We start from the raw sequence: 25,009 nt of genomic DNA on the forward strand, positions 1-25,009 counted from the left end.
CCGCTTCTCCAGACATATCTCCCTCCCGTAAATCCTGGCCTCTTCACTTTGACCTTCATATAGTCCAAGTTAGACAGGAACCCCAGAAACAGCCTTTTAGAATGATGCATGTGTGACCTTGCTTGATGGAAACGTTCAGTGAAGCCTCAGGATGAAAACTGAATTAGACAATCTAATATCAAAGACAAAAGGAAAATACCTGAGAAATTGGACAGAAATTATAACAAATTGGAATTCTGCCTGTCTCTGAACAGAAAATTCAAAGTGTCAGAACAGCTGATTAATGTGACCAACTCTTTGCAAAGTAAGAAACTAGAATAGGTAAATACTATGTACAGACTGAGCAAACACAACCTTTCAAACACAGACAGACCAGGGCTGCATTTCCCAAAAGCATCATAAGCCAGTGGTTTTTAAGATCTATTAGGCTTACAATACTTTTACGAAATTATACTGCACTAAAAATGGACAGGCTGCTCTTTCTGCACACACTATGAGGTAGAAAAATAATTGAACTTGTATACCATCAAATATTTATGGAAGCTTTTTTCCACCACGGAATAAAATATTAAAAACTTATCTCATAACCCCTTGCAATTATGAATTTTGATTTAGTTTCTCTCACAATTACGAGACATGGGCCTAAACTCACAGTTACGACTTTTCTTGCAATTGCGAATTTAGTTCTGCTTGTTCAGTTAAATGAATTAAAGGTGACATGAACTTAATTTCATTGTGTTCAATCCACCTCAAATTTAAAGTAGAAGTTTACTTCATTCATGTGTTAAAACTACATGAATCATTTTTTTGCTGACAACTTACTGGGCTGCGGATCTGTAGTTCCCAGCATACCTTTCAAGGGACTGCATTATGAGAGTACATTTTAGGATTAAGTGTTATTTTGTTTGTTTGTTTTTTCAGTAAAATGAAGGACATGTTAGTGTGTAAAGTTCAGTTATGTTGGACATTTAGGAGTGCTAAGTCTTAGTGATCTAGTAATGTTATGACACCAGTCTTTTCTTTTTTGTTCATTATATATATTATTGTGTATAATGATGAACAAAATTGACGTGAGAAAATTAGTTAAACCTCTGTAATAAAAAATGTTTAGGCTGGACCAACATTAAAAGAAATTGTTTTGATAAATGTAATAAAGTCTGTCATTATTTACTCACCCTCATGCCGTTGAATATCTATATAACTTATTTTATTCTGTAGAACACAGAAAACAGATACAAGAGATCTCTCTTACTCTCTCTTTCTCTCATTTTCTGTTGTTCTCGGTTGGGTGGGCCTATAATGGGGACAAATGAGAGGGGCTGTCCTAAACAGGAGTGAAAGGAACAGCTGTAGAAAGTTTGGTATGAACTCCAATGAGAACCAGTAGACTGATGTGGCCCTAATGAAGATATGAAAGGAAATACAGTTTTTGAAATATTTGAGGAAATATTAAATTAGGATGACTCTGTTAGACAGTTGCGTAACACTCAAGTGTACAAGTGCCTGACAACACACACTCAAGCCCACATCACTTACATGCACCTACATGCAAGAATCAAAGGTATTTGTTTCAAAGGGAGAGATGTAAAAAGAGAGAAAAAGAAACATAGCATTTCTTCTTCCAGATTTATCTTCTTTCTTTCCGGAGCACAGTGAGGTCAGGCCCCTATATTCTTTCATCCACACATAAATCATGAAAGCTTATTTCCACAATACACCAATCATGTTGTACAGATAATAAAAGGGCAACAACCCCACGAACATTGGAGGTCTGCAGTACGAGCAACATTAAAGCACAGAAAACTGCTGAGGTTTTTCTCACACAACAGCTTGAATTTTACTGTCACGTGGTTCTTGTTTACTCGACAGATGCTGAGAAAGATGTTGGGCAGTTCAGATTTATAGTCTATGATCATTATAAACATGCTGTGTTCCTGAACTGGTCTTTGCTGATCGTATAGAGGTTGGAGACTGATTCTATTAAAGCTTTACAAAAATCATAGATCAAAAGAATCAGAACAGCTGCGCATCAGATGCCACATGTGCATTCACTTCAGTTATTGTAGTCATTGCCATGCAGGTGTTTTTATGCAGATTTTTTTTTCTTTCTTACATTTATTATTCATTAATCCTTCAAGTTTAAATGAATTTGAGTGAAAAAGTACTGGGCCATAGCAAATAATTGTGAATGGAACATTTAAAAACATATCAGATTTTTTTTTACATGCTGTTAATCATACCAGATAACTTATTAATAATTTTTTGAAAACAGAAAAAAAATTCATTCGTTCTTTAATTCATTTAACAGAAGCAAGACTAATTTTCATCTATTGTTCCTTACCACCTACCAAACAAACATTTATTAAAAAAATATCATAGTAACATACACAGACATATACAGACAAAAATTAATAACACGCAAATACAGGTGAAACTCGAAAAATTTGAATATCGTGCAAAAGTTAATTTATTTCAGTAATTCAACTTAAAAGGTGAAACTAATATATTATACAGACTCATTACATGCAAAGTGAGATATTTCAAGCCTTTATTTGTTATAATTTTGATGATGGTTTACAGCTTATGCAAACCCTACATTCAAAATCTCAGAAATTTTGAAAGTTTTCATAAGCAGTAAGCCATATTCATCAAAATTATAACAAATAAAGGCTTGAAATATCTCACTTTGCATGTATGAGTCTATATAATATATTAGTTTCACCTTTTAAGTTGAATGACTGAAATACATGAACGTTTGCACAAATTTTTCAAGTTTCACCTGTATAAGCAAACAATAAAAATTTAGTCAGCAGACAACTAATATTGTTCTAGTGATTTTTACATTAATGCATTTACATGAATGAAAGTTCAAATTAAGTAATTAAGTAGCTTTATAGCTTAATAACTCATTTGTGTATGGAAAAAAATATCATAAAAGGACTGGAAAAAACTGCACATGACACAATGTGCGTAGTGTAAAGTTCATAAATACCTGACTAGACTAATAACACTTGTAATAACTTCTTATAACCGCTTGTACTAACGCTGTTGCATTCCTTGCAACATAGTCCTAAAATTTAAGACATGCCATAAACAGACATGTTGTGATGTGTTTGTTGTTGTTTTTTAACAGATTACCTGGGATATAATAACATTTCTGGACAAATTTTCTTCCACTTTGGGAATATTCTGTAAGCATATGTCTTCTAAACCCTAAAATAATCACAAGTGTCTGCGTCCAGTAAAAGCATTGGTGTTAAAGGTTAAAATGGACTTAGCATTCCTTCGTTTTTTTCCCCCCAGCCCCTGTAGCAGGGGTACACACGCTAGAGAGTGTGGGGCAGGAGGCGGGATGTCCTACTTTAGGAGGGAACGTGAAATTTCAAAGACTAGTGGCCCCTTCCTCAGAATTCACCACATGCTTTCATTCTTTCTGTTGGTTTGCCCAGTCTGTTTTATCCCATGGAAATGAACACACACACACACACACTCACAGATCACATGATAAACCTCAGTATAATGGAATAACATTTCCTTAAGACAAAAGCAAATATGTGAAGTATGAGATTTTCTACTGTACTTTTGCTTTGTTGAATATTTCGCAGATGTATTTTCTAGATGCAGACACAAGTTTGTGTATCAGGCCTGAAAACTGTCATAAAATGACATTAATAAAGATGCCTGGCCAAAGGAAAAGTATAAGAAAAAACTCTTTCTCAACTTTGAAAGGATCTCAACTTTGTCTTTTCGCCCTCCCTCTCTTTCTCGTTCCCTCCCTCTCTCTGAGTAACCATGTGCTTTTTCGTGTCAGTAGACACATTTAACCCTCTCCTCAGAATAACCGATGCACAGACAGCTGTCTCTTTTTCTCTTTTTTTTTTTGTCTTTGACTTCTCCTCCACTCACTCCTGCTGTGGTGTTCTTTGTGTTCATTCTCTGCAGGTTTTATTCCTCTTTATGGCACTAGAAACTCTCCTGTAGAAGAATTTATGTAACCACAACAGGACAGAGACCTTAAACGCACATAAACGCTGGAGGAAGTCACAACATAAACACGTCCAACTAGAAAGTTTTGAACGGCGGGAGCAACTTCAAAAGTCTGAGGATTCCTGGGAGAGAAGAAGAAGGAGCGTCAGGCTGAAAGAGCGGGACCATGCCGGGCTGTCAGATCCGGACTGGGTTTGTGCCGGTTGTGCTGTTCTTTTTCTTTCTGCTGTTGGCATCTGATTCAGGGAATGCACGCATGATCAGGAAGAGGGGACTCAACCAAAAGGTGAGGATTCAGTGTGTGTGTGTGTGTGTGCACGCACTTTGGTTGGACACTAGAGGCCTCTTATGCTCATCAAGGCTGCATTTATTTGATAAGTGGTCGCTTTTTTAAATTAAAATCGATTCCTGTGAGTGAAAGAAATATACAGTACACTAATGTACACTACGATTTTTTTTATGTTTTTGAAAGAAGTCTGTTATGCTGAACAAGGTTGCATTTATTTGATCAAAATACAGAAAGAAAATATAATATTGTGAAATAAAATTAAAATTAAAATAACTTTTTTCTACTTTAAAATGTCATTTATTCCTGCTGAATTTTCAGCATCATTATTCCAGTCTTCAGTCACATGATCCTTCAGAAATCATTCTAATATGCTGATTTGGTGCTCAGAAAACATTTCTTATAAATATCAATGTTGAAAACAGTTGTGCTGCTTATTTTTGTTGAAATTGTGATACGTTTTGCTTCGGAATCTTTGATGAATAGAAAGTTCAAAAAAGCTGCATTTATTTGAAATAGAAACCATTTGTAACATTAGAAATGTCTTTTACTTTTGATCCATTTAATGCTTCTTAAAAAAGTATAAACATAAAACTTACTGGCCACAAACAGTATGGTATAGTCTATACTATGGTACTGAATGGCATTATTCACTCACCATATTTATTATGATATTTGCACGGCACTATGGTAAACATAAAAAAAACATGGTATCACTATTACAAAAATTACATTATAAAGACATTATAGTGTCACTTTGTTGGTACTTTTTGAATGGAATGGAAAACATTTTTGTGCTGAGCAGGAAAAAGATCCATTTATAATTATACTATATTTTATATTTTTATTTATCTATATATTTTTTATTATTAATTAAAATATTTAATTAATAAATTACCATGGAATTACCATGGTGCCATGTCACTATCACTGTAAAAAGTGAACAGTTGGATCAACTTAAAAAAATTACTTCAATTGGTAACACCTAAAGAAATTAAGTTTTCTCAACTTAAATTATCACATTTTATCGTGAAAAACGTGATAATTTAAGTTGAGAAAACTTAATTTCTTTAGGTGTTACCAATTGAAGTAATTTTTTTAAGTTGATCCAACTGTTCACTTTTTACAGTGACTATTTTAGACTTTATTAAGACTTTATTTTCAGATTACCATCGACTTCAAATAAGTAGTAGTATGCAAATGTGCACTGTATGATATCTGATGTACGTTTGAAGGGGAAAATGGTAATACCATGGTACACTTTGGCCCTTTGTTGTTAGTGAAGGCAGTGTTGGCGGAGGTTGGCATCTGTGAGACTTTTAGGTCCATACAGTGTTGGGGGAGTAAATGAATACACTGTGTCTCTGTGACTCTGTGACAGTGGAGTTGCTGTGCCTACGGTCGAATACTCAGACAGTATAGGCCTGTGTGTGCAACAGAAGCACATAAGGACTTTAGGCAGCAGGTTTCTGGCCCTCTGCTCATTAGTCCCGATAAGTGTGGGTTTGATTAATAACAATTAACAAGGGATGGCAAGATGGATTTGCACTGGATGGATATCCCTTCTCAACTGACTGCATTCCAGAGTTATTCTCATTACGGCTCCTCTGTGGAATTCAAGATTGACAAGATTTACAAACGGATCCATTCACATGCCACATGAAATGGAGCGTGCCCAAAGTAATCTTCTAGTAACTCTTATTTGTATCATGTTATGTAAGCTGTCTTGTTTCTGATTTTGTCTTTAAAAGTCCTCTCATTCATTTTTATTTGTTAATGTATCTTTCCATTAGGCATTATGACAAGTAACATCTGCTATCTTCCCTAGCTGTCCTCTCTTTCTCTTTCTTGGTGTGAACTGATGAAGTATGGGTATAGACAGTACAGCGTTCAATGAATAATAATTAGGTTCACAATGAGGGAAATTGAGATCATTCCACTGATGTGACCTCTCTTAACATAAAAAACAGCAATAACACGAGTCAGAAAAGTAGATGAACTGTTTTTTTTGTTGGAGTAGTGAGAAAGTGGGTTTGAGCAAGCATTCTGTATTTTCTGGGTGGGCCTGAAGCAGTCCAAAAGCCATCCTTGTCCAGCTGGCTCCCAGCTCATTCGTGACTGCGAACAACCATGGGTTATTTATCCTTTCAAAGCATTTGTGCTAAAAAATGCTTGTGGCTGTTTTACTCTGATTCAGAATGTAATCAATCCATGAGCTTGTTTCGTAGGGTTTGGATTGCTAAAGTAAAATTGCATGATTATAAAGCTGAACATTTCTCATTCATCTTTGTAAAGATTGCCATCACAAAAGACTAATGTGGAATCAAAGCTTTTTACGGCATATAACAGCTCAGTCTGTGTCTCTGTAGGACATGTAAAGGCATGTGAGTGGTCATCTCAACTCTGCTGAATCCTCACAACCCCATCAATATCTGAGGTCCACAGTGACGATTAACAAGCCAAGGGCGAGCAGTTAAAAAGCTGACAGATGATGACAGATGTTTTAGAGCAACCTGTCAACAACGTCCTGAGGCGATGCAAAGTGTCTGTCTTCCTCTTTCAGGTTCTATTTGCTCTAGACTCTAAATCAACAGTGCAGTATCTGCTTGCATGGCAGGTTATTTCATACTTGATGGAGCTGTTAATGTTTTGTACCATAAATAACATTTGCAAGAGTAATCATACATTTTTAGTTTTTGCAAGATATTAATCATTAATTTGGAGCTTAAATTATTTGATTAACACCCTGGAACTTGTTGGAAGCTTCTCATTGTCCAGTGTTAAAGAAGCTAACTGCATGACAGTCATTTAGGGAATCATTATCTTTATAAGTAAGTTCTTGAAGAAGAATTTGACTGTTGTGGTGTTTCAACTCCAGCTAATACCCAACATGAGTTCAAGCTAAAGCAGTTGTACAGCAGTCATGTGTTCTGATGCAGAGGGCGTTCAACGGTAATCCCAGTCAGCTGAGATAGAAATAGCAGTTTCACTGGAAAATGAAACATAAACATGTTTAATAGTCACAAAAAAAAAAAAAAAAAAAAAATCTATAGATGCAGAAGCTTTGTAAAAAAACATTCTCATGCCTATAAAATATTAATGTAATGTTTAGATAAAATAGCCTACGTGAACTTTTCATTAAGAACTTTATTTTACCTACCCATTACACTGTAAAAAAAAAAAAAAAAAGTTGCTGCCTAACTAAAAATGATTTGAATCTTGTATAACATAAAACAAATTGAAAACATTTTGATGAGTTAAAGCAATATAAAAACATATTTTGTCATAACTTATTGAATAAAACAGGCCATAGTCATTCAACTTCAAGTTTCTGAAGAAAATGAGAGTGAATAGCAAAACTCAGTAAAACTCGGCACAAGGTATTGTTGCTAGGGTGTTCTAGGCAGTTTTCTGGGTTGTTACTTAGGCATTGATATATGGTTGCTGGAGTGTTCTGGGTGGCTGTTTCTAGGGTGTTACTTACATTGTGGCTGCTAGGCAGTTTCTTGTGTGTTCTGGGTGGTTGCTAGGGCATTGGTGATTTAATTGGTTGTTAGGCAGTGTGGTGCGGATGTTTACAGCAAGGTATGTGTAGCTGGTATATGTTCAAAACCCATGTTTGATAAAGAATCTACACCAATTGACATTACATGATGCACATCACCATTCATTTAAATGATACATACTACAATAAGTTTAAGGGGAAGGGAAAATAATCTTGCTAATGTACAATTTACCTCAACCAACCTCATGGCATGTCGATAGTCCGAAATAGTCTACATCATAAAGGGACTGCTAAACTTTTTCAAAGAGCTTAGCACCATAATCAGGAAAGAGTTTATCAGGAAAAGAGTTGAAACACTGAAACAAGTGACCTTAACCCTTTCTCTCATCAAGCTTTCGGTTCCCATCTTCAGATCTGCCAATCATACAGACCCCATCCTACTCACTCCACTCAGCTCAACTAAGACTGAGCCAAGCCTCCGAAGCACCTAAGAAGCTGTAAAATACCCAGAACTCAGCAGGAAATTAACATGCAGACGTCTAGACTTAAATCACAGCACATTGGAGGAACATGGAGAGAGAGGAAAGGGGGCTATTTAGTTTTCCTCTTGTAATTATCTTAATGATTGCTTAGAAGGCCACACTACAGAGTGCTAAGTATGTCAACATGTATTTAGTTCAAACTGTATTGTCCATACTAATAGGGGCCTCAACTCAGTGAACCTGAAGGATGTTGAGCAGTAACAGGGTGGAGTTACAATTTAAATGGGAAGTAAAGGATGTTTTGTGGCCTCTGGAGGGATGAGGGAGTGTAATTTTGCAGTGCTTAACCCAGCATTGGTGAAATTAAAATAATAGGCTGCTCTCAGTTAAATGCGGCAGTTAATAGTACACTCATTGTTCACCAGACACACCTCTTTTACAATATTTTGCTTGCATTTGTGTTAAGACACTAGCAAAAGAAGCATCAAACGGTAAAAAGATCTCTGTTGTTAATCGAAATATCAGCATCGTTGTCCGATCAAATCAGAGGACCAGAACAAACTGTTGTGATATCTGATAAGCAGGAACAGAGAATTTGGGAGAGATAAGCAGAAAGACATATACAGTATAGCATCGGGGGACCTATTCCAGACAGGAAGAGCACACTTCCACTTCCTCTTGAGGAAATATAATCTGTACGTTAAATAAACAAAGGCAGACTGATTCTAACCAGGATGTATTAAATGAATTAAATGAGAGAGTAAAGACTTTTATTTTTACGTATATTTCAAATAAACGTGTCTGCTAAATATAAGCAGAATTGTTTGTATCATTGATAATACGAATTGAGCACCAAATCGGCATATTAAAATGAATGAATGATCATGTGACACTGAAGAGTGGAATAAGGATGCTGAAAATTCAGCTCCACCATCACAGGAATGAAATAAATCTTAAACCATATTAAAACAGAAAATAGTTATTTTAAATTGTCTTAATATGTCACACATTGTTGATCAAATAAATGCAGCCTTGGTGAGCGTAAGAGACTTCTTTCAAAAACATTAAGTCTTACTGACCCCGTGTACAGTAATTGCTCTTATACTCTGTAAAAAGACAATCTAACCTAATTGCAAAAACAACCGCAATGGGCTCATGCCAGACATTTGCTTTTATTTTAAAAGTCTGTTCGAAAGCAAAGCTCCAAACTTGCCAATGAACATGCTGAGTTTTTAAGATGCATGCAGTTCACAAACCCATAATTTAATTAGCAAACAAAATCACAGCCACATTTCGACTTGGGCTGTAATAAAAGACGCTGTGGAGAAGAATGAAGCTGGTCTGCCTTCTAAACAGCTCTGGGCTGGATTTTCAGCAGCATTTTAGTATATACTTGGCCAGGGTAAGAAAGGGTGTACAAAGAAAAGCAAGAGCGAGAGAATGGAGGAGGACTCAGAATAGAGTTCACCCCTAAAGAGTACCTCTAGTGCAAACTGAAACCTGGCTCAGGCAGATCTATGAGCCCATTGAAGAACCCATGGGAGGAAGAAAACTATGGAGTAGAAAGGCCCAGACTTGAATGAAAAGCCTTTTTTCTTACCCAGCATCTGTATGAGAGGTATTATGTTCCTGAACATGGGCTATAAGAGACATAAAACTTTGTCCTTGGAAACACTGTATTTCTGACAGCTCTTCCAGGGAACTAAAACCAATGCTAATTTTGTGTCTCTCTTAGCACACCGCTTAAGCCGATTGCAAAGTGTTTTCTTTTTCTTATTAGATATTATCTCAAACTGAAACCATAAATAAAAAAAATGAACTAAAATAAAATACACAAAAACCTAAACTTATTTTTAATTTCCCAAAACAGCATTTCTGATTAATGTGCTCACTGTACATTAAAGGTGCAGTAAGCGATTTCTGAGAAACACAGCTAATATTTGAAATCAACCCAAACAAACACAGCCCTCCCTTCATTGCTCCGCCCCTGAAATGCACGAACACGCAATGCGAGAGTGGATGTCTCCTTAGCTGAAGAGAAATAAAATAATGCTTTGCAAAAAAATAAAGATGCCTAACGTACGACAAGGAAGAACAGAAAAACGAACACACAGTACACAAGAGTATATATAAGCAAGAGTTTGTTGTTATTCGGCAGCAGCACACCAGCTCCAGACAGACAATGACACTCAAAACTGTCCTGTTACTATCTAACATTACAACAACAGCATATTCTGTGAAACATAGCAAAACCAATGTTACTCACGTATGAAGCAGAACTCTGTGTCCGTTTTCAGGCCTTCTCGCTTAGCTCTCTCCAGTGCTTGAAAGTTTTTCTAATAATAACGCGGGTCTTAAAGCTCTCGTCTGATCATAACCCTTCTTTTTACAGTGATATTCCTCTGACCTTTTCTATTGTAATGTCTCTCAGCCATCTCTCTTTCTACAGTCTTTCTTCAAATCTCCCTCTTGCTCGCTCTCTCTCCTCCCCCATCATGAGTGGACACGCCCCCTACTGCTGATTGGCTATAAGTGTGTTGTGGTGCTCAGTCCGATCCACTTTCAACAGCATTTCTCAGAAATCGCTTACGGGTCCTGATCACCCTGTGTGAAGGTTTATTTTTCCATATTACCTCTTACATATGTTGTCTCTCTAAGGACTACGAGTACCCCAACCATCCCCAGACCACTCAGCACCAGAAAAACGACCGCTGTCCCCCGCCGCCCCAGATGCTGCCTGAGCGGGCCTGTGAGGTGCCGGGTTGCCGGTCAGATTCTGAGTGTGAGAGACACAAACGGTGCTGTTACAACGGCTGCATCTACGCCTGCCTGGAGTCAGTGCAACCTCCACCCGGTGAGAAAACACACTGTGATCTGCATGCTCAATAATCACTACAAGCAACCCCACAGACACACACATTTGCTTTAGCATAGAGCAAATGGATTTTACAATGAATTGATCCTCTCATGAGGTGTGAGTTACTGAGCAGGGTGTGTAAGGTAAATCATGAGTAATTTTGGCCATGCTTATAATGTGTATTGATTGCTTTTTGGTCAGTGCTGGACTGGTTGGTGCAGCCCAAGCCGCGGTGGTTAGGAGGGAACGGTTGGCTTTTAGATGGACCAGAGGAGGTTCTGCAGGGTGAGTATCGATTATGAATTAGTGCACAGAGTGACAGCACACTGAATGACTTACCAATATTTGTTGTTTGGAGCAATATTAAGAAATCTTATTAGAGTACTGAATAGTATTGAATTTAACGTGAATGAAAACAAGGTACATGTGTTGCATAAAGGTCCTAGATCACATAATTTTCACAACTCACAACTTTCAAACCTGTTTTATGGAGTTTTTGTGTACTGAAAGTTTTTTGGAAAGATGTTTCATCAGCTGAACACTTCTACCTCACAGCTTCGTTTTTATTCTTGTCAACAATTAAATATAACGCTACCCTGCACAAGGTCTATTCATATCCAAAAATCGGTTGCACTTTATTTTACAGTACGTGCACTTACATGTAGGCAACTTACAGTGTACTTACCTAAGAAGTAGGCAATAAGGTAACGGGTTAAGGTTAGGTTTAGGGGCACGTTCAGGGGGTTAGTACCTTGTTATTACCCAGTTATTATAATTACTGTAATAAGTACATGTATGGAACATGCGTAACAGGGCTGTAAAATAAAGTGCTACCCAAAAATCTATCAAAAATAAGAACATTTCGAAAATTGAGCTGCAGGGCGTTCGTGAGTTGATGAAAGGCTAATAAATAATTAAATCATAAAAGTATTAAAATAAAATAAATAACTTAAAACATATAAACAAATACATATATACATATAAAAACATATATGTATATATATATATATATATATATATATATATATATATATATATATATATATATATATAATTTATAATATATTTTATTTTATATTATAGACATATTTATTTGATAAAAAATGATTTTATATTTATTCTTAAATACATTTTTTCGATTTTTCGATTTAATATTTTATGTTACGTTATATAACATTTTTATTTGCTTATCTGCATGTCATGTGACCATTAACCAACATTGGAAATTTTAGGGGGTCAAAGGGTTTTGGCTAACTTTTTTTTTTCTTTTTTTTTTTTTTGGAGGAATAAATGGTCTAACTGGCCCATGCTAACCAGCCAAACCTTGACCCCTCAATATATACATCCCTAGCAGTGACACTGCCACCTGCAGGTGCTTTACTGGCAGTATTACCAAATCACGAATTAAAGAACAAGGGTTACATGCACACTTTGTCCGCGATATAACATTCTGGTGCTCAAACCAATGTTCCAATAATAATACAAATTACCTATTGTGCAGCATAAATACAATGGTAACTTGTTTGAATACATGCACAAACTAGTGACTTACTTGACTGTGTTTATGTGTAGCTGAGGCCTGCAGCACCACAGAGGATGGAGATGAGCCTTTGCTCTGCCCAACTGGTTACGAGTGCCACATCATCAACCCAGGAAACCCCTCTGCTGGGATCCCAAACCGAGGCCAGTGCATCAAACAGCGTGGAAACTCAGGTCTGAAAGGGCTCCTCCATCCAGTTGTTGATTCATACATCCATCCCTCTGTCTACTCAAACATGTGTTTTACATTATAGTATGGTGGTTATAAACATTGTTTCAGTAAACACCTAAGCAAGATTACATTCAAAATACAACAGCAGATTGAATTAATATATTTAAATCAAATATTCATACAATAAACACATTTAACTGTTCTCCCTCTAGATGGACGTAGCCTGAGACACAAGTCCTTCAAAGATTACAAGGATTATTTAGGTTAGTATGACCACCAATTTATTTTGTGTTTCAGCTGTAGGGAGGGGGAGAATAAAAGCAGCCATTAATAATAGACTGACAATGAGTTTATCTTTATTCATCAGGAAGTAACTCCAACAATGCGGTGAGCTATGAGAAACATCCGCACAAGCACTTGGGTTGAGACAGGTGAGATGGGTTTAGTTGAGTTTCACCGTTGCATGCATATGAATCCCAACTTTTGAATCCTAATTTTTGTCATTTCTGTTTTACAAGAGGCATTATCTTTTTTCTCATTTAGGTGACTGAATGTGGGTTCCATTTTAGAGGACGGTAGTAACCAGTAACCACTGACTCTTATACTTGAACCCCACCCATCAAATCCAGCATAACTGGACAAGCCTTTCTCTTCAGCTTAAACCAGAGATCAATTCATATCTGGTGCTATTTTTCTTGGCTGCTTAATATGGAGACAGAAACGGAAAGCTAAAATTTCCTACCTCTTACAAAAGCCAAAAACAGAACACAGAAATTATCAAAGAGCTTATACAATAATATCTGTCTTATAGTATGTATGCATACTTTGGGTAAAAAGCACATTCCCTCAGAACTAACTATGTTTTAGAGTTTTGAGAATAATACTTTGTGTGGTTTTTATGCTGCTGAGTCTGAACTCTTGTTTTTTTTTTTTTTTTTTATCATGTGTTTAGGTGATTGTCTCGACTATTTCACCATAACCAAAACAACAGTTAAATTCTAGCTGTGCTCCATCACTATACAATATTTGTTTTTCATATGGTGCTTCAAACTATAACTGCGGTTATTGTTGTTTACTGAGCCTGTGACTCATTGTCCAGGTCTGTGTTTTCTCCACTTCTCTCTGATAAGCTATAGAGACTGACAAGTGGGACAAGCCACAGACTTTAATAAATCAAAACATTTGAAATTGGTGCTGCATATTACTCCATTGTAATTCCAAATAAAACAGTTGACTAAATATATCTGTGTCGTATTATGTTTTTATACATGGTGCTAGTGGGGTTTGAATGTAATGAAGAAAGATGTCCTCTTCAAATTTTATTCACAGATTTTATCCAGCAAATCTTTATTTAGAAAATTAAAAAGCTATAAATATGAATAGTATGTTCTGTAATAACTATAATGAAACCATCTTGCATTTATTTAGTTATATTGTGGTGTAAAATGCATTCATTTCCTCTCTCAATTTTATGGGAAAATATACTTTGTAGCTTCACTAATGGTTGCACTTTATTTTACAGTATAGGTGCACTTACAGTATGTGTATTTACAGTGAAAGTATTGGTTAATATACGGTAACTGTCTACATGGGTTAAAGTTAGGTTTAGGGGTAGGTTCAGGATTAGTACCTTTATTACCCAGTTTTTGTAATAACTATAATAAGTATATACGTACATGGGGAACAGGACTGTAAAATAAAGTGCTACCTCACTAATTATAATGACGAAGATGAAAAGTGCTTTTAATTAATTTATTTATATTTTGACCAAATTTCACATTCATAAAGGCAAGTTTATAAGACTGTTTAGTTTTGTTGACTGTAGGGTTGTACGCTACATCAGAGATGGGCAACTGAGGGCCACTGTCCTGCAAAGTTTAGCTTAACTCGAGCTTAACCCTGTTGTACATGGACAGTATGAGACTAAGAAAGCTATAAAGATCACAAAAGTTTGTGAAGCCATAATTGTTTGCATAACCATATTGTTATATCTCCCGTCCTCCCTTGGCACCTTATATATATATATATTATTACATTACATGAATTATATTATTAATGTTACATGTTTATAATATTTATTATATAATTTGATCATTCAAGAGAGCTTACATCACTAGCATAATGTATTCTTCAAGAAACATTAACATCACACTCTTTCATTCACTTGCAAATATTAAACATTATACAAACAACTATGTATAATATAATATAATATAATATAATATAATATAATATAATATAATATAATATAATATAATATAATATTGCATTATATATATATATATATATATATATATATATATATATATATATATATATATATATATATATATATATAATGCAATATTATATTATATTATATTATATTATATTATATTATATTATATTATATTATATTATATTATATTATATTATACATACTTGTTTGTATAATGTTTAATATTTGCAAGTGAATGAAAGAGTGTGATGTTAATGTTTCTTGAAGAATACATTATGCTAGTGATGTAAGCTCTCTTGAATGATCAAATTATATAATAAATATTATAAACATGTAACATTAATAATATAATTCATGTAATTATATTCTTATTATAGAATTAACCTGTATTGTAAATATTATAATTTGTTTCATGTTGTTTCGGGACTTTTATTTTGAAATTAGTTTTTTGTAGACAGGGGTTTCCGTTCCGGGGTCAAGAGTAACCAACGTGGTGGATCTTGCAGCACAACGTGTGCACTACTTCTAAGTGGAAAAACATCTGAAAGAGAATAAAATACATACGAAAAGAGGGTAAGAAAAGAGATTGTCATTTTGTTATTGTATTCCGTTCTTCTCGGATCATACGGTATTAAGGCTGTGTCACCTATAAGTAGAAAAGTTGGAAAGACAATTTCAGAAACAAGCCATAACATGATACGGTTAGCCACTTTTTGCAAATATTTTAGCAAATATTGATATTTAAACAGGTACCCTTATAGTTATATTAGGCTCCTTGTATAGTTTTTAATCACGAGTGACCAGTCCACACTGAACGTTACTTGAGCAAAATATTAACTCTTCTTTGACAAAAGCAATGTTCTTATGATGTCCATATATTTCAGATCAGCGATGGGGGAGTTTAAAGTTCACCGGGTTCGGTTCTTTGATTACATGCCCTCAGCAATCAGAGCCCTGGCTTTCAACCAGCAGAACGAAACGATGGCAGTGGCGAGGATGGACGGAGCTGTGGAGATTTTCCTCTGTTCAGACAGATTTTTCCAAGGAAAGGTAACTTACACGTTAAGTAATGCTTTGTCATATTTATCAAATCAGTGATCATAGACATCTTCATCTTAAGTTTGGGTACCAGAGCTATGTTGATACATTGGTTTTTGACCAGCAAACAGTGCGTTAAAGATGCTTAATGTTTCCTATGTCCACAGATCATCCCTGGCAGAGAGCAGTGTGGGATTGAAGGCCTGACATGGGTTGGTGAGCGTCTGTTCAGTGCAGGACTAAACGGTCAAATAACTGAGTATGACCTGACAAACCAGAGAGTGAAATACACCATAGATGCGTATGGAGGGCCAATCTGGGCCATTACAGGCAATCAGCAAGGAACACACTTAGCGGTAGGTTTGCTTTCCTTAAAGGGTTTGTTCACCTAAAAATGAAAATTATCCCATAATTTACTCACTCTCAAGCCATCCTCCTCCTAGGTGTATATGACTTTCTTCTTTCAGCCAATCACAATTGGAGTTATATAAAAATTATCCTGAAGCCCAGGAGCCCAAAAAAAAGCACATCCATCCATCATAAAAGTAATCCATACGACTTCAGGGAGTTAATAAATGCCTTATGAAGCGATGCGCTTTTGTAAGGAAAATATCCGTAATTGAGGGTAAAATTGTGGGAGAGTAAATGTTTGGATAATTTTTATTCATTTTCATTTCATTTATACAGTGACCCAAAAACCACCCACACCTAATGTATGAATGCCATTGTATTTCATTATCAAAACAAGTGCCATTTATTTTATGCTGCCGTTATGTACTAGGAACTTTCCTACTTCCCACTTGTTGCATTCAAGTGCTTAGTTGTCGGAAAGAACAGGAATCATGGAGGACACAAGGTTTATTCTTGCCAATTTATTGGGAAAATCGTATTAAATGATATTTAGTGTCCCCTTCACTGACAATCATATAAACATTCACTATCAAGATAATCAGCTTACTGACAATTCTGTAATTGATGTCAAATACAGGTTATTTTCGCTGTGTATAAAACATACAATATGCTTCAAATGATTATTCTTATATTTAAGTATGCACTGCTTTAAAGGGATACTCCACTTTTTTTGGAAATAGGCTCATTTTACAACTCCCCCAGAGTTAAACAGTTGAGTTTTACCGTTTTCGAATCCATTCAGCCGATCTCCGGATCTGGCGGTACCACTTTTAGCATAGCTTAGCATAGATCATTGAATCGGACAAGACCATTAGCATCTCTCTCAAAAAAATGACCGAAGAGTTTCTATATTTTTCCTATTTAAGACTTGACTCTTCTGTAGTTAAATCATATACCAAGACCGATGGAAATTGTAAAGTTGCGATTTTCCAGGCTGATATGGCTGGAACTATACTCTCATTCCTGCGTAATAATCAAGAAACTTTGCTGCCGTACCATGAGTCCAGCAGGCGTAATGATATGACGCAGCGCCTGAAAATAGGTCTCCAGCTCGGTAACTTTCAACGTGACCGGGACTAAGTTTGTCTAACCTATTAGACCTATTTTCAGGCGCTGCGTCATATCATTACGCCTGCTGGACTCATGGTACGGCAGCAAAGTTTCTTGATTATTACGCAGGAATGAGAGTATAGTTCCTAGTATCAGCCTAGAAAATCGCATCTTTACATTTTCCGTCGGTCTTGGTATATGATTTAACTACAGAAGAGTCAAGTCTTAAATAGGAAAAATATCGAAACTCTTTGGTCATTTTTTTGAGAGAGATGCTAATGGTCTTGTCCGATTCAATGATCTATGCTAAGCTATGCTAAAAGTGGTACCGCCAGATCCGGAGATCGGCTGAATGGATTTGAAAACGGTAAAACTCTGGGGGAGTTGTAAAATGAGCCTATTTCCAAAAAAAGTCGAGTATCCCTTTAACGACAAGACAAGGCGATGTAGCTATTGTGGGAAAAAACTAATAAAGTTTATGTCCTGTTTTTAACTAGGTAACTCGTATTTACGATAATTCCGATAGCACGCGATTAAAATCAGCATGAAGTAGAAGTTGCGATAATCTTTTCTTCCATTATTATGAAGTATATCCAAGTGAAACGGCTTCTCAAACAAGAAAAAATGTTTTGCCCAATGAATTGATTGATTGGATGGTTGTGGTTTGCTAGTGCTGTGATCTCATGTGAGTGACTGATTGTCCTGCCCTCATGCTGGTAAACTTATCAGAGATGTTGGTGCAAGAGGGCGGGGAAGTTATTTTGATTAAAACTACGAGGGCACATGAAACATGAATTTATAATAAATATTATATTCCATAAATAAGAATTGTCAATTTTGATTTCATAGTGACTTTAAGAAAAGATAACACAAGACATTTCATTAAAAGAAGTTTGTTCAGATTTTGTGGTTTAACGTTTGTAGGTTGGTTGTGAAGACGGAACTGTGAAATTGTTTGCGGTGAATGAAGACAAAATCCAGTTTGAGAGAAATCTGGACAGGCAGAAAGGTGAGTTTCAGATGCATGTCTTGAATGGTTACTTTATTAGAAAATAGAAAACGTCTGAACATCTGTCGACCTAATTCCATAGGCCGCATCATCTCTCTGTCCTGGCACCCATCAGGCTCCAAAATAGCTGCTGGAATGATAGATATGATCCAGATTTTCAATGTGGAGACAGGTAAACAGAATTTTTCTTTCTTCCAAAACACCTTATTGCAGTCATGTAGAATGAGTACATGAGCTGGAGAACTTTAATGTAGTCATGTGTGTAATTTGTTTTTTTAGGTCAGTCTATTCACAGAATGCTGACTGACAGAGGGACATCCCGCAGTAAGGAGTGCATGGTGTGGTGTGTGGTCTACCTCTCAGATGGGACCATCATCAGTGGAGACTCTGGGGGAATGGTCAGAATGTGGAACGATCACACTGGTACACTAATCAAAAGCCATAATGTCTCAAAATGTGACGTGCTGGCTTTATCAGTCTCTCAGGTGAGAAGATTGCTGCGAATTTGCAGTCACATTTATTACTTTATAGACTAGCTTTTAAAATATTTTTATAGAAGTCTCTTATGTTCACCAAGGCTGCATTTATTTGATCAAAAATACAGCAAAAAGTAATATTGTAAAATTTTATTTTAAAATACAATTCCTGTGATGGCAAAGCTGAATTTTCAGCAGCGTCAGTGCCATAGTATCCTTCAGAAATCATTCTAATATTCTGATTTGGTGCTCAAGAAACATTCCTTATTATTATAAATGTTGAAAACAATTATGCTTTTTAATATTTTTTTGTAGAAACCATGATGCATTTAAAGTTCAAAAGAACAGTATTAAAATATACATTTTTTGTAACATTATTAATGTATTTACTGTCACTTTGATCATTTTAATGCATCCTTGCTAAATTAATTTGTTTCAAAGAAAGAACGAAAATCTTATTGACCCCAATCTTTTAAATGGTTAGTGTACATATAGAGTACATGACATACTACAAGAATACAGATAGGAAAATTCTCATTGTACCCTCTTGAATGACAGAATGAGGACAGCTTAGTGGCCGGGACATCAGAAGGATTTGTGGTACAGTTCCAGTTCATCTCTTCGGTTCTGGAAAAGAATGACAAAGAATGGGTCAGAACCAGAACATTTAGGAACCACACTCATGATGTCAGAGCTGTGGCGGAGATCACAACGGCTGTGGTTTCGGGAGGTGAGGTGTTTTTTTGTTGTTGATTCGAACAGAGCTGCCTTCATCACATGACTGAAGTATTTTTGTTTAAATGAGCGTTCTCGTCTCAGGTATGGACACACAGCTGGTCGTGAGACCTTTATTAGACAAGATCGAAGTGAAGTCATCGGCCTGTGCCTTGCAGAAGATTATCTTTCCTCATGTGAGTATTGTGAAATTGTGACATGCACATAGAAAACATGTTTGTAATTGACTCTTAATTGGAGGGACTTGTTCTGCTTTTTTCATTGCAGAGGAGTCTGGTGTCCTGTGCAAGAAAGGCAGGCCTGATGCTTTTCCAGTACCCTGGTCATCTGGAGCTCTGGAGACTAGGAGAGAGTGAAGGACAAGGTGAAGATGTTACTCAATGTGATATTCATATCATAACTACCAGTTAGATGTTTGGACACACCTAATCATTCTTTACAATTACTATTTCCCACATTTTAGAATGATAGTTAAGTCAACAAAAGCTATGAAGCGGCGTTTATAGAAGTGTGGGAATTACACTAACATTAAAAAAAAATAGGAAAAAAATAATTTCTTTATTTAGCAAGGATGCAATGATCAAAAGTGACAGTAAAACATTTATAATGTTACAAACGTTTTCCCTTTCTAATAAATGCTGAAAATTCTTTTGAACCTTCTATTTATCACAGAATCCTGAAGAAAAAAAATTATTCCACAAAGATTAATAGCACAGCTGTTTTCAATATTTGTGCACCAAATCAGCATATTAGTATGATTTCTGAAGGATCATGTGACACTGAAAACTGGAGTAATGATGCTAAAAATTCAGCTTTGCCATCACAGGAATAAATGACATTTTAAAATATATTAAAATAGAAAAGTTATTTTTAAATTGTAATACTGTTTCACATTATTACTGTTTTAATGTAATTTGATCAAATAAACGCAGCCTTGATGAGCATAAGAGACTTCATTCAAAAACATTAAACAACATTATGCCAACCCCAAACCTTTGAAAGGTAGTGTGTGTGTGACTGTAATGTTAAGCATAAAAAATCATACATTTGAGCTGCTTCAAAGTAGCCATCCATCTAATTCTTTCATGAGGTGCATTCAGAGATACTTTTATACAGTATTGAAGGAGTTCCCATGTATACTGAATGTCGGCACATTTTATAAAACTAATATTAAGCAGGTAAGCTTAAGCCTTTAGTTTAGTCAAGTGTCTCCAGACTTTTGACTAATAGTGTATGAAATATTTTCTAATTGACTTTGGCATGAAATCTCAATTTTTCCTTGGTTTTATTATGTATTTGTCCTGTGTTTTCAGGCATACCAGGAAGCAGTTTACTTGTAAAAAAAAATCCAGAGAAATTGCTTCATTTGAAAGTGAAGGTACCATTCTTGCTTTGAAAATCAATGCCATTTTTGTCTTTAAAGCATGACGTGAATATTTTTAAAACATTACACTTGGTTTAAATTATAATCTCCATATTGAATAGTCATCTGTATAACTTTCTGCAGTATGTGGTGAGAGTTGTGACATCCATAGTGCTGCTGAAATGTATGAAGTGATTGAACTGTGATGTTTATCTGCAGGGAGAGGATCACATCCGCTGCAGTGCCGTATCTCCCTGTGGAGAATGGATTGCATATTCCACAACCAGCAGTTTAGGGCTCTACAGGCTACACTGCGACAATAACAACATCAGCATCACCAAGGTACTGTAGATTTCCACAGAACTGCATGAAAACACATTACATAACTTTGAAGCATGGTAAAGAATGCATAGACTCTCCTTGAATTTTGAAGTGTCTGATGGCCTTAGATAAAGGTCCCATGAAAACTGATTAAAAAGTTGTTGTTTTTCTTCATTCAGATATCCAAAATTCCAAAGGTACTCAGCTCAGCCAAGCTTTGCTTCTCCTCAGACTCCTCCCATTTGTTTTCCGCCTCCACACATTCATCAGTGCATGTGGTCTCGCTCAGCCAGTCAGGTTGCAAGCTTGTGGGCACCCTTAAACCTAAGTCAGGTGAGGACTATACGGATTTATCTTTAAGCCGCTGTGAAAATTCATTTCACGGATTCAGAAAATTAATGCATTTTGATCAAAAGTAACGGTAAAGACATTTATAATGTTACAAAATATATTTCAAAGAAATGCTGTTCTTCGTAACTTTATATTTATCAAAGGATCCTGAAAAAAATGTATTATGGTTTCCTCAAATATTAAGCAGTACAACTGTTTTCAACATTGTTGATAATAAGAAATATTTCTTGAGCATCTAATCAGCAAATTAAAATGATTTCTGAAGGATCATGTGACAATGAAGACTGGAGTAATGATGCTGAAAATTTAGCTTTGCCATCACAGGAAAAAATGGCATTTTAAAGTATATTAAGATAAAAAATATATATACATTAAATTAAAATAATTAAAAAATAATATTATTGTTTAACTGTATTTTTGATCAAATAAATGCAGCCTTGGTGAGCAAAAGAGACCTCTTTTAAAAACTTTTTTTAAAGACTCCAAACCTTCGAACAGAAGTGTGTATGTAACAAGATTATCCTCCTCTAACAGGTTCCCATCAGGCCATTCACTTATTGGCAGCCAGCGAGGATGGCAAATGGTTGGCTTCTGCTAACAGTGACCACGAGGTTCACGTCTACAACCTGCATACAAAGGAGGTGTGTTTTATGTCCAGTGTTGGGGAAAGTTACTTTTAAAAGAAATGCTTTACAATATTGTGTTACTCATTTAAAAGTTTTGGAGAGTAATTCACTACATCACTATTTTCTCTCCTGGTCTGGACTTCGGCAGACCAGGATGAAGTTCTGTTTTTGGCAAATGTAAAGACGCTTTCACATCAAAAGTGATATAACAAGCCTCAGGCTTAAAGGGTTAGTTCACCCAAAAATGAAAATTCTGTCAGTAATTACTCACCCTCATGTTGTTCCAACCCCGTAAGACCTTTGTTCATCTTCGGAACACAAATTAAGATATTTTTGATTAAATCTGAGAGCTGGATCACTCCTTTTCTAAAAGCCTTTTCTAACTTTCTGTGCCGGCAAGTTTCGATCCCATAGAAGCCTATGGAGGAGTGATCCAGCTCTCAGATTTAATCAAAAATATCTTAATTTGTGTTCTGAAGATGAACTATATATATATATATATATATATAAATTATTTTCTTTTTTTATGGTTAACGATGACGCTCGATGGTGTTTTAAGCCCCCAATGGCTCCTTAGAGGCAGCTAACCCTACCCTCAACCGTTGGGGGCTTAAAACACCAAACACCTAACGATGACCCCTATGTTTCAGCTTCACTGCACAGTCCCTATGTACAGTTCTGCTGTCAGTGCCATGGCCATCCACCCAGAAACAAACTGTCTATTCATGATACATGCAGATCAACAGGTAATTAGTGAGCTTTTATGGCAACCTCCATTGAATTGCATAACTGTGATTTGAAGTGGCTTAGATTGTTTTTCTTGTTCTTATGCATTTTTGTTCACCACAGATGTTTGAGTTTTCCATAGAGCGGAAACAATACACGGACTGGAGCAGATCGGTGCAGAGGAATGGCCTTCATTATATCTGGCTGGAAAAAGACACACCGTGCCTCAACGTGATGTTTAATCCCCAAAATCCTTCCCATGTCATCCTGCATGATACCTACGTGTTCTGCATCATTGATAAAAGCCTGGTGAGACCGACTTAGTCATGCTCTGTCATTACATTTAGTGACTTAAGAAAGCATTTGCCACGCTTAGAATTAATGTTTGCAATTATCAAACCAAGTGGTATTATTTTGAAACCTCTCACTAAACATTTTCATTCTTCAATTCCTTTTTCTTTTTTGTATTTTTAGAATCTTCCATTTGTTGGAATCATGTATCTTTATATGGTTGTGAACTGAATGTTTCTAATGCTGGTCGTTTATGGTCATCTATTATTAATTGAATTTTTTTATGAATTTTCAAAAATGCATGTGTCTGTTCTAGCCACTGCCTGATGCCAAGACACAATTCCTCAATCAGCTGACGCTGAAGAGCCTCCCAAAGGAAAAGAGGAAATCTCACAACCATGCTTTCAAAGTCTGCAAGACCTTCAGGGTGTGTAGGAGCAACATGTACATGTTTTTTTTTTCCTTTTCCTGAAATTTTGGATGGAAAATTAATTACTTTTTATTCTCTTTCTGTCTTTTAGGAGATGTTGCACGTTGAGCTGATGTCAGATCAGTCTCTGGTGGTGGTTGAGCGCCCTCTAGTGGACATATTCACTCAGTTGCCTGCACCCATCAAACAAAAGAAATTTGCCACTTAATAGTAAACCTCCCCTGTTTGTGCGTGTGTGGCCTCAGTGTGGAAGTGTTTTATTCAGAGACTGCACATTTTCCCCTCTTCCCCCATTGTAAAAACTGCTGAGACCGTATTAAAAAAGAAATTTACCATACCCTCTGTGTTGGTCTTTTGTCTAGAAATTTTAGGTTTGACATCTTTGGGTATGTTCTGACATCAGTGTTGTTATTAGTAACTAAAACTATTAAAATAGTTTTCTGTAATTGAAACAAATACTAGACTGACTCATGGGCATTTATTGAAGGGGGAAGAAACACCAAAATGCCAATACTGTAGTACCAACTTGTCTGTAAAACATATTCTTTTGGACTGCCCAATCTTTAATGTTACGAGAATGCACTTTTTATCAGGACAAACTTTTAAGGACTTATTTATGGGTCCAAGTTTTTTTTTTTTTTGTACAAGTACATTTAAAGAATCTATTATAGAATTGTACTAATTTTGTACGTGTACTTTTTGTAAGTTTGTTTTCATTATGTTGTACTTTTGATATTATGTTGTTAAATGTTTAATATGTATCTGCATTACATATTGTCATTTATCATGTAATAGCCGGTGATGCTGATATGGCAATAAACTCAAATACTACTACTGTAATTGAAACAAAGCTAAAATAAAAGTAGTAGATGAAAATTAGAAGTGTTGAAAGAGATTTAAATTTATATAATAAATCAGTGCTTGAAGTACTAAAATGACTTGAAATAAAAACAAAGAACCTATTAAAAATGGCAATCACCGGATGAAATGTAAAAATAAAAGCTCATTCAAAATAAGTACTATAATAGTATATAAGTACTAAATTGCGTTATTAAATAAAGTATATTTTTATATATCTTGTGCACTTCATTCATTTTACCACTTTCAAAAAGGTAATACCGCATTACCTTAATCAT

General features: G+C 35.7%; 2 protein-coding genes across 2 annotated transcripts; both read left to right on the top strand.

The window, feature by feature from the left end:
* Positions 1 to 3,812: 3,812 nt before the first annotated feature.
* Positions 3,813 to 14,065, top strand: wfdc1 (WAP four-disulfide core domain 1). Its single transcript, XM_084124964.1, has 7 exons — positions 3,813 to 4,273; positions 10,919 to 11,114; positions 11,319 to 11,402; positions 12,690 to 12,830; positions 13,041 to 13,091; positions 13,196 to 13,259; positions 13,372 to 14,065. Exons 1-6 carry the CDS (start codon positions 4,154 to 4,156, stop codon positions 13,252 to 13,254), a joined length of 651 nt encoding a protein of 216 aa, XP_083981090.1. The 5' UTR covers positions 3,813 to 4,153; the 3' UTR covers positions 13,255 to 13,259; positions 13,372 to 14,065.
* Positions 14,066 to 15,501: 1,436 nt separating this feature from the next.
* On the top strand, positions 15,502 to 24,210 carry utp4 (UTP4 small subunit processome component). The gene is made up of 17 exons (XM_084124073.1): positions 15,502 to 15,619; positions 15,931 to 16,096; positions 16,252 to 16,440; positions 18,470 to 18,554; positions 18,637 to 18,726; positions 18,834 to 19,039; positions 19,589 to 19,760; positions 19,850 to 19,941; positions 20,033 to 20,129; positions 21,079 to 21,143; positions 21,348 to 21,470; positions 21,629 to 21,782; positions 22,335 to 22,441; positions 23,077 to 23,172; positions 23,276 to 23,461; positions 23,760 to 23,870; positions 23,965 to 24,210. Exons 2-17 carry the CDS (start codon positions 15,938 to 15,940, stop codon positions 24,079 to 24,081), a joined length of 2,049 nt encoding a protein of 682 aa, XP_083980199.1. The 5' UTR covers positions 15,502 to 15,619; positions 15,931 to 15,937; the 3' UTR covers positions 24,082 to 24,210.
* The last annotated feature ends 799 nt before the right edge of the window (positions 24,211 to 25,009 follow it).

The sequence above is a fragment of the Abramis brama genome, assembly GCF_963993115.1.
Source record: "Abramis brama genome assembly, chromosome: 9".
In the NCBI taxonomy this organism is placed as follows: domain Eukaryota; kingdom Metazoa; phylum Chordata; class Actinopteri; order Cypriniformes; family Leuciscidae; genus Abramis; species Abramis brama.